General features: G+C 31.7%; 1 protein-coding gene across 2 annotated transcripts; it reads right to left on the reverse strand.

The window, feature by feature from the left end:
• Positions 1-514: 514 nt before the first annotated feature.
• LOC112802741 (transcription factor bHLH49) lies at positions 515-5,405 on the reverse strand. Of its 2 annotated transcripts, none has more exons than XM_025846088.3 (9): positions 4,984-5,405; positions 3,302-4,311; positions 2,989-3,207; positions 2,840-2,905; positions 2,665-2,733; positions 2,356-2,427; positions 2,059-2,262; positions 1,572-1,662; positions 515-991 (listed from the first exon to the last, which is right to left on the reverse strand). In XM_025846088.3, exons 2-9 carry the CDS (start codon positions 4,169-4,171, stop codon positions 954-956), a joined length of 1,629 nt encoding a protein of 542 aa, XP_025701873.1. In that variant the 5' UTR covers positions 4,172-4,311; positions 4,984-5,405; the 3' UTR covers positions 515-953. The 2 variants fall into 2 exon arrangements, with proteins under 2 accessions (XP_025701873.1, XP_025701872.1); XM_025846087.3 differs by lacking the exon at positions 4,984-5,405 and adding an exon at positions 4,614-4,860.
• Between the last annotated feature and the right edge of the window lie 5,480 nt (positions 5,406-10,885).

The raw sequence follows: 10,885 nt of genomic DNA on the forward strand, positions 1-10,885 counted from the left end.
GCCTAAAACGATTTAAAAAAAAATATCTGTTGTATATTTATTCTATTAATAAAACTCTTAAACTTTTCTTAAAAGACTAAACATAGGTATTTGAGGCTGAATCAACTTATTTCGCTTGTGTATTAGTGTATATCTTTCAAATTTTTATCTCTACTTTTTGAAGTTTTTTTTTTTTTTCTGTTACATTCGGGGTTTCTTTTTATATTTGTCTTTATAAAAAATACTTCAAAATCATTTTTAAAATGATCTGAAGTGCATCAATACTTAAGATGGGTTTTAAGGAAACTAGTATCTCAAATTCTATTTTGAAAAACTTTGAACAAAACCTTTCAAACATTAACTTCAACATATTTCGCAACATATAAGTTTAAAGAGCTGAAAAAATTTTATGTTCCTTGTTTCAAATTTAAAAAAATTTATAGTTGTTTACCATTTTCTCATGGACAAAAGTGAGAAACTTATTATAATTATTTTACAATTTGACCGAACAACTGCCAAAGCATCAAATCAATGATTTTGTAATTCTCCTTCTGATGGTTGATCCAGATTCAATAATATTGTAATAATAATATCCGGTCTTTACATTGTTATATATTTAATGAGCAAACCTATTTTAAAAATAGAATTCCACTTCTAAGAATATGATACATATTTTCCAAGCTTTTAAAAGAAGAACCACAAAAAAAAAAAAAAAGAAGCATCATAACCCACTGCTGCTGTCCTTCATAACCTATAGTATGTCCCCTGCTGTCGCTAATGTAACTGCACCAAGGCCTTATCAGTAGCAACACTTCTAGAATATTCTGGAAACTCTGATTTTTGGCCTTCAAAACGTATGGTAACTCAGATGTAAAACTTAAATCTTAGTTATTTCCATCTGAATCTAATGCAATCCAACATAATCACTGTGGCAAAGATAAGTGGTGTCACGATTTTGATTAAATACTGAAACATCAAAGTTCGACCTTCATCTGAGTTGCTGCCACAGTACCTACAAGATCATAACACAATATTAATTAGATTGATAAAATGTAAGCCACAAGACACTAATCTCTTCAGTATCAATTAAGTGTAGAATTTAATTCGTATATAGATTTAAAAAATAATTTAAAAGCATAGGTGTTATTAAAAAATTAAAATAAGAGTAATTATCTAAATCAGTTTCAGAGATTTTTAATATGGGACACTTTAGTTCTCGAGACTTCAAAACACACAGAGTCCCTAACATTTACCTCGTTAGACAATATAGTTGTCCTCCAATTTGATCTGTTTAATCGAAAGGACTATTTTGGAACTTTTGAAATATTTTAGGAACTATTTTGAGATTTTTTAAACTCTTCGATTTGTACTTTACTCTTCGAATCAAATTGGAAATGGACTGTATGTAAATGTTAATATTACCAATGATTTTCTACATGAAAATTTTGAAATTGAATTATACTAAAGAAGAGTATAGTAATTGGTAAAGAAATTAATATTAGCAATGATTTTCTACATGAAAATTTTGAAATTGGGCACTTATTGAAGTAATACTTAATTAATGCTCATTGGTTAGGACAATGAACTTATACCATCCACATCTTGGGTACTCATGGGAGCAGTTGTAGTAGCAAAGCTCATCTGTACAACATTGTGAAGCTCATCTTCCCACACATCAGGAACCTATTGCAATATGTACCAAAATATGCACACAAAAGAATGCAAAACAATAATATCATTCTTTGAACATATAAAAGTGAGTGTATTTGGAACACTTCACAAGATCTAAGGCTGGAGGTGAAACCATTTGAATTTGAATTATCTAAATTTTGGATTTTTACTTTCGAGAGTAAAGTGTGATCTCTCACCTTCTCATGTTTTCTCTTGGTCCTATTTATGAAATAAATGGTAAGAGATTACACTTTATCCTCTAAAGTGAAATCCAAAATTTAGAGGATCCAAATCCAAAGCATTTTTCAGTGGAAAAAATAAGTCAACTCAAATCTATGGAAAGATGGCGACTCGCCTGGAGGTCAATGGTTTACTCAAATTGAAATAGTTCAGTCAATGGATCAATACCTGATTTGGCTCCTTGAAACTTCCACTAGCGGGTGATGCCAACTGTGGATGAACAGTTCTCCGAAGGATATCAGAAGAGTTGGCTATGCTAGGAAGAGTTGGCTGAATTAGTCCCGGTTGTGATGGGTGTAGCGGAGGGAAAGCCATAGACATTTCTAAAGGAAACCCCAATGCAGAAGAAGGACCCGGCCGTTGGTGAAGAATCTAATGAAATTCAGAATGTATTAAAGGTAATGTTGGACACTTTTGAAAACAGTCTCCTTTTATTGTCACTGGTGTGCAAATAGACTAACTTACATCTTTAGGGATAAGTCCTTCAATATCAAAATCCAGCCGCGGATTTACAGTTGCGAGTTTCATGGACAAGAACTGCAAAGGGAAAGAAGGGGAAGATCAGATCAACTAGAATAAAAGTTAAGGTTGTCGAGAATATATGTTGAACTAAATACATGAGTTTTACTTTTACATAACAATTAAAATTTTCTATCAGAATATAAATGTTGAAACTGTGATGAAGCAGAAGTAAAACATACAGGGCAAAATGAACAAGATGACTTAAGAATCAGTGATTGCCAAAAAGGGAGGAACAATAAGTTTCACACATACCTCAACCTGTCGTTGAAGCGACTGTACATAGTTAATTATTTCATCAAGCATTACGGCCTTGCCAGTAACCTGAAAACATCAACAAGTTGCATGTTAGAAGGAAGTAAAACTCTGCATAACATAAGAATATAGCATGGTGAATTCTTCTTAGTTCAAATTTAGGAGCCAAAACCACCTTGCTGCATCCAGGTACAAGGTCTTGAAGAAACTTCATCCTTTCACTTATCTTTTCCCTCCTCACCTGCAATGAAAAAACCGAAACAATTTAGAATTCTTTGTCTAAAAACTTCTTTTTCATCGCAGAAAATTTCTTAAGTATCTTACTCTCTCTGCAAGGCTGTGGCTATTAGTTGCTTGACCCCGCCGAGCCCTGACATGTATGTATTCCTCCTTAGGTGGATCCGAAACTTGAGGCCCTTGTTTGGCATTCTTTCCAGAGGCTTTGTTTGTTGGAGTAGGTTCCTGCTCTCCCTTTTGTTGGCTCTCAGAGATATCCCCTGCACCTTCCGTAGGTAGTTCAACAGCTTTATCATTATCAGCATCCTAAGAGACAAGACAATATATATGATCAATCACATGGATGAGGGAGGGAAAATAGCCTCGGCCGAACAACAGAATATACAATTCATAACCATACCTGCCCAATTCTTTTCCTTTTCTTTGAATCTAGTCCTTTAACACAAGGTTCGTCGCTAACACCATCCAACATTGGGGAGTCATCTTGAACACCGCCATCATCGCTAGATTTGGCTCGGTCAGTCTCATTCGGAGGCCTAGAAGGACCTTGTTGTCCTTCATTTTGAGGCATTACATGGTTTTCACTTCTTTTATCATTCTTGAGCGGGCTAGCTTTAGTAGCAAGATACTCCACAGATGGTGTCGCATCTTTCACAGCTTCAGCTTCAGCTTCATTTGGATTGCTCTCTTGAGGTTGTCCTCCATCTCTTGCTCGGTGAATTGCCTCACCACCGGTACCAGCATAAGGGCCCATGGATTGAGGAATCCCATAAGCATTCACCATATCTCCGAAATCCCCTCCACCAAAGCACGAGAATCTCGTTGCACGCTCAATACGCTCAATAAATCCAGAATCACTTGGAAACCGAGACAAGTTCTGGGAGAACATTGCAGACTCATTTGGTATAAAGCCATTACCTTGATTCCAACCCATTTCAAGTGTTCCATGATCATGACCACCTCTTCCAAATCCAAACCCATCTTTTCTGAGTTCAATTGGGTTCAAAGAGCTCCCACTGTTGTGAACATTGATGCCACAAAACCCCAAGTTCTGGGAATTCGTCGTAGTGTCCCAGAAGTTTGGGCCAAAGGAGTCCACTAGGGAAGCAGAGGAACATGAAGAGGAACCATTTAGATCCCCTCTGCCAGCCAAACCCACAGATGAATTCGGAAGATTGGAACTTCCGAATCTCCGATCCGAGGCCATTCCGGTGGAATAATTCATGGGATCCTCCTTTCTGTCAAGCTCAAACTTCTCTTTGTCACTCATCTCAAGCCCCCTCTTAACAATTCCAATGATATATAAGCAGCCACTAGCAGCTTCTCTTCTAAGATCCCTTCGATAATTGAATACCGAAATCAGAGGAAATTTGACCAAAAGTACCTACAACAGTGGCCAAAGTGTAGCTCCTACAGCATCAAAAAATCAGAAGAGGAGTTCAATTTCAAAGAGAACATTAATTAACTGACAAATGAAGCCACCAAAGTACCACCATAACTGAACAAAACAGAACCTCAATGACAATTCTTAAAAGTTAAAATCACAATAATCCTAGGTACCCTATGAATGAAGCTAACAAGAGAAGAAGCATATAATAGAGTCTGAAATATAAATGGCTTCACATTAATGATGAGGTGAAAAAATTGCAAAAGGGTCGGAGTCAAAGAAAAAAAAAAGGGGGGGGGGGGGGGGGGGGAACCCAGTAACCCACCCAAGTACCCAAAAGATGTACGAAAACCTCTCACACGAGTTTGGCAGCTATCATTTCCAAAGCCAAACACTGAAACCTTGAAGTACCAAGTTTCATAAAGCCGGACCCCCCAACACACACACACACACACACACACAGAGATAGAGAGAGAAAAGGCTAATAAAAAAGCGTGTTCATAGAAAAGAGCTGAAAAGAAGTCCAATGAAAACAGTGCGTCAATTATGCAAACAAACACTGATTTCAGTATAATAAATAGCATAACCCCATTCATTCATTTATTCATTCAATTCATTCATTCAACCCTAGTCAGAATTTGCAGAAGAAAAAACAACAGAGAAACCAAACTTCAAAAGTGGGAAGAGAAAGATACCCATTTCTGATCCTGTGCTACTTTTGGCACCCTTCCATCTTCCATTTGAACTTTTCACTAAAAAAAATACACACTTTTATTCAATTTTGAGCTCCTTTATTTTTTCGCTCCACCCAAAACAAGCCTACTATTCTATTTTCACTGCACCATGAAATAGAGAGAGAAAACGAAAAAGATAAATTTACTTAAAGGTGGAAACTTTTTAGAGGGTTCGTCTAAAAAAGGTTGGAATTCTTTTTTATATATATTTTTTTAAAGAGTTGGAGAGAGAAAAGCAAAAAGCGTGGCAGAATATAATACAGCTATGAAGGCAGTGTAATGTGATTGAACTTTGAGGGGAGAGAATGAGTTGCAAGAGTAGTAAGGACTAAGAAGAGAAAGAGTTAATTGGAAAAGAGCGTGTTGATTTATATACCCCACCCTTTCATCAAAATGAGAGCTTTTGATGATTAACCACCGCCACTGCTTCCATTAAATATATTAATTAATTAAAGACCTGCCCCTTAAGTTCCTCCTCCTCAACTTTAAGAAAATGTTTTTAGTTTTGATTTTTCGTTCTATTTGTTTTAAATTAAAATTTTATTTAATAATTTATTATTGACTAATATATTACAATATATATAAGACAATTCAAATTTTTAATACTTATTTAAATAAATTAATACATAATAAATTACAATTAGACCACTAACTTAAATTAGTTAACTTTTAAAAATGTTTATCTATTGTCCTTTTTTCTCCTTCTATCTTCTCATTTTTTTCCCTTCTCATAATTTGTTTAATTTTAATAAGGATGTTATTGCGTAGTTAATTTAGTATTATTTATGTAAATATTATCTCAAATTAAAAGTCAAAAAATTAAGGACTGTGATTTTATTATTATTATTATTATTATAAAATGAAAGTACAAGAGTGACGTATTAAAAAAATAATTTTAATGTATAGTCAGTATAAAATAATTATATATATTTAATTATATAATACTAAATTATATAATTATTTTGTATTTAATTATATAAATAACTATTTAAAAAAATAAATATAATCAAACATAAAATATTTTTTTAACATTAAAATTAAACTCTTAAAAAATAAAAAATAATATTTTTTAAATGATTTTAAATTCTAGTCATTAGGAGGAGAAAACGTTTGTCTAAATAAATAATTACTGTCACCAAAAAAAGAAATAAATAGTTACTGATTTTAGAATTAAATTAATTGGCAAAGAAAAATTATAATATTTTATATAGTTGATCAGTTAAAGTGTAATTATCTGTAAAAATGAAATATTTTTTAGTTTAACTTTCAATATTTTTGCAAAAAAAATAGTTGAAACCAAAAATCCTAACAACTTTATTGTTTCACTTTTCCTGATAAAATCATAAATAAATTGAAAAAACAAAAATTAAAGTACTCATCATGGCAAACTAAATATGTTAGTGTAAGTTTTTAATGTCCTAAATATATCAGGCTATTCAATTTTTTTTTCTATTTTTAGTTTTTAACTAGGGTATCTTTAACAAAATAAATGTGCAATAATTTAAGTGATAATGATAACAGTTTGAGCTTGCAACTGACAGTGCCAACTCTTATTCGGGTTGTTTTTCTTTATTACGTCTTGAAAGAAGTGCTTAAGATCTTTAATAAGGAGGTATTTATTGTTTTGGTCAAGGCCCCCAAATCTAGTCGTGGGGTCTTCTACCAGACTACCAATAGTTTCTTTTATTTATCATTTTAAATTAAAATATAAAATAATACTAAAAAACTAATACTATAACAATTAATTTTAATTAATATTATAAAAAATTATCAAATAAATTCAATATAAAATTCGTTAAAAATAAATTTTTATTAAATTTAAATTTTAAATATTTCTTCTAATTGAATTTCGATTTTATTGAATTGTGTTTAAAAATTTCAAATATTTTTTTTAATATTAAATATTGACTATAATATTAAATGTGTAATATTAGCTTATAAGACTTTTTTTAAAATATAAAGTCTTTAATAAATAATTTTTTAAAAGTAAATAAAATAAAAATACTGAGATCAGAACTTTAACTATTGGAAAAAAATTTAAGGTTTTGTTTAGTTGAAATTAAAGGAAGAAAATAGAAAGAAAAAAGTAAAAAATTGGATTTTTTTTTTGTTTAAATAAATTAAAAAAATTTAAAACTATCAGAATCTTTTAAATTATTTTTTTGTTATGTGAATCTTTAAATATATATATATATATATATATATATATATATATATATATATATATATAAGAGTAAAGTATCATTTTTGTCTTCAACGTTTGGGATAGGCCCTGAAATTATTTCTAACATTTCAATCGTCCTATTTAAATCCTTAATGTTTTAAAATTGACTCAATGTTGTCCTACCGTGAGGGATCCGTTAACAGAATTGACAGCGGGACAAAGTTGAGACGATTTTGGAACGTTAAGGACTTAAATAGGACGAAAACGTTAGGGACAAAAATGATATATAAAAATAAATTTTAATTTAATTTTATCTTTCAATAATATTAATTTTTTACTGTATATAGTATTCAATTTTTTTTAATTACATCTAAATAAATTACACTTAATCACATTACTTTCATTTTAAATAAATTTATGTTTTTATAATTTTAAAGAATTTTGATACATTAGAGACAAAAAGTATCATTTATATTTTATTGTATATATATTATTTTTTTCTTTTCTACAAGTTTATATACTAGTCATTCTACAAACATTTCATAATAACTAAAAATCTTTAAGAGTAAAATTATAAAAAAAATTATTTATTTAAAATGAAAGTAATATGATTAAGTGTAATTTACTTAGATGTGATTAAAAAATAATTGAATATTATGTATAGTAAAAAAATTGATATTATTAAAGGATAAAATTAAAATTTATTTCTATGTATCATTTTTGTCCCCAACGTTTTTGTCCTATTTAAGTCGCTAACATTTCAAAATCGTCTCAATTTTGTCCCGCCGTCAATTTTGTTAACGGATCCCTAACGGCAGGACAACATTGAGTCAGTTTTGAAACGTTAGGGACTTAAATAGGACGATTGAAACGTTTGGGACAACTTTAGGACTTACCTCAAACGTCGGGGACAAAAAAATACTTTACTCTATATATAAAGAATAGTTTAACTAGAAGTTTTGGAAAAAAGGCGATCAAAATAATATTAAAAATGCGTCCCATTTAAAAGGTGATTGGATAGAAGACTTACACAGAAAACTAAAGAGACAAGTATATAAATAGAGTTTCAAATAATAGATACATAAGCAAGTTCTAAACTCGACCTGCGAAGAGGGACAAAATACAAAATATCAACAAAATATAAAATATACAATGTGGAGAATCTATTACATATATAAATATCAACAAAATACAAATACTGAGCTCCAAAATAGTTCTTCGCTTCCAAGAGTCTCTAGAATGCTCAGTGTGGTGCATCACGTCCTGCATCTGAAAACAACAATATATATATGAAATGAAAACCGAAAGTTCTCAACATGGTAAAGGTGTCTATGTACATAATATATAAGGTACCGAAAAGGTCAGAGGTAATCCTAGAACTCCAACACTCAAAATTTAAACTTAAAGAATAAGCTAATCCAGATTTTAGTTATATAATCTAAGGTTTCAGGTTATAACTTAAATTCTAGCTTAACCTTTCAAATCCTGCTTCCTCCAGTCCTTCAAAACACCAGTGAAACAACCCTCGTCACTCCTCCATCAGACAAGGGACATCTCAGTTGCACGACAAATAATACAGACAAAAAAGTCATAGATAGAATGCAGTTACAGCAGATAGAGCATATAGCAATTAAGCATAGATAATCAAATAGACAAACACAAGTAAAGCAAATTTAAACAAAACAAATAAATGCATATGATGTATACCTGCCCTATGGCTAATGAACTCATTTGTTGGTTATACAGCCAATTCGACATGTTCGGTAGCTAACCTGAGCATTGTCTCTCTGTTGTGCGCAAATATATCAGCACATCAGCTGTTCGTTAGAGGGAGAGTGTCCTGCCACTATTAGAGGAAATATGTACTCTGTCACCATTAGAGGGAATAGGTGCCCTGTCACCCTTACAACCAGAGAGAAAACACAGACATACTCATCATCAATCAACCATAATCATGCCTCGTTTATTATATTCATTCAATTTCATAATTCAAACTCAGTTTTTATCATTCTTCTTTCTCATCTCTTTCTCAGAGCAAGTGGACAACGTCACAGCCTCTTACCCGGTCACATATGTCATTCATTTACAAATCATCATTTTCGTACTTCCTCAACCACAAATTCATTACTTCAAAACCTTTTTTCACTACCAAGTTAACTCTTTCTCTAAGTTTATCCCTCTCCCCATAATTAAAAACTAAATTTGGTACTTTATAAAGTAACTATAGATGTTTAAAAATTAGAAATCATGTTTAAATTGCAAAAATGTAATGTTTTCCAAAACAGGGTCCCGCATACGCATGCCATGCTGCGCGTATGCGGGGTGTCATTTGCTTCACTCGCATACGTGACTATTGCCCGCGTACATGACCTCTTGAATAGAAAAGATCTTCCGCGTCACGTGTGTGTCGCGTACGCATGCCCCTCAAAAATGGTAAAAAACTGTTAAGTTTTGTAGAAAGTATTTTTACATACCAAATTTTTGACGAGCATAACGTTTTCGTTAAAAATTATTTTTAATCCGTTCTTCAAATGGAGTAAACTTTACGGATCCAATTTTCATTCAAAATAAGTTTAGAAAAGTTTAAGGATTTGGAAGCCAAGTTATGGCCAGCCGAAATTTGGTAAAAAATTATTTTTTTTTCAAAAATCACAAACCTCTATTTTTACCCATTTCTCAACTCAATACCAACATTCCAAACTCTAAGCAGCACCAAAACAAACCAAACTATTATCTTAACACTTTTCATTCATTCCATGACATCAATATACAATTTCATCAAGTTCAACCCAATAATCCATATTCAAGCAACATAATTCATCAATATATCAACCATCATAGTTCATATTCATCATCCTCATCACAAAACCAATAATCAATTTATTCTCAAGCTAACTCAATATTTTTCATCAAGATTGCTAAACATTAACATAATTGTACATCCTATGGTCATCTAGTCTAAGTTTTCACGTAACATTATATATTATCTACGAAAAACCAACACCATACCTTGGTTGATTCCTCCCTAAACTTGGAACGCCACAAATACACCGTTTCACAAATATCCAAAGCTCCAAATGTACACCAAATAAAAAATTCATCCACAAAGAATCAAACTCAAGCTTCCAATGTTCACTCCAAAACCTTTATAACACATAATTTGATCTAATATCATACAAATATGACTAAATCAACATAGAATTTGCTATACCAATAATTTTTTTTAGAGTTAGAGGATTCTCACCTTATCAACAGATGTTTGGGATAAGACCCAACAAGTTCACAAAGTTAATTTGATCCTAAACACCAAAATTTAACAAAATCTCAACACATTTACTCAAAGTTTTTGAAATTGGGAAAGGAGAAACTGGGTGTGAAATTGAGATTTTTCTACCAAATTTTTCAGTGAGTTTTGTAGAGAATTTTGAGACGAATGCGTGATCACTGACGACTCGTCAATCGGATCTCCAGATTGAAAGTTACAGAAGATTGAAGATTGAATTGGAAGTTGGCTTAGCTCTTCATTCCTCCCTTTCCTCTCTCACTGTGGAACTCTAACTCTTTATGAAAATGAGCTGAAAAGCTCAAGGTTAATACATATATATGTTGGGCCTTAGATTCGGTTCAGATTCGGTCTAACCAGTTTAACCCGTTGGCTTATTTTTTAGCCAAAATTTTTAAAATTAGTGTTAAAATTCA

Source organism: Arachis hypogaea, chromosome 5 (assembly GCF_003086295.3).
Source record: "Arachis hypogaea cultivar Tifrunner chromosome 5, arahy.Tifrunner.gnm2.J5K5, whole genome shotgun sequence".
In the NCBI taxonomy this organism is placed as follows: domain Eukaryota; kingdom Viridiplantae; phylum Streptophyta; class Magnoliopsida; order Fabales; family Fabaceae; genus Arachis; species Arachis hypogaea.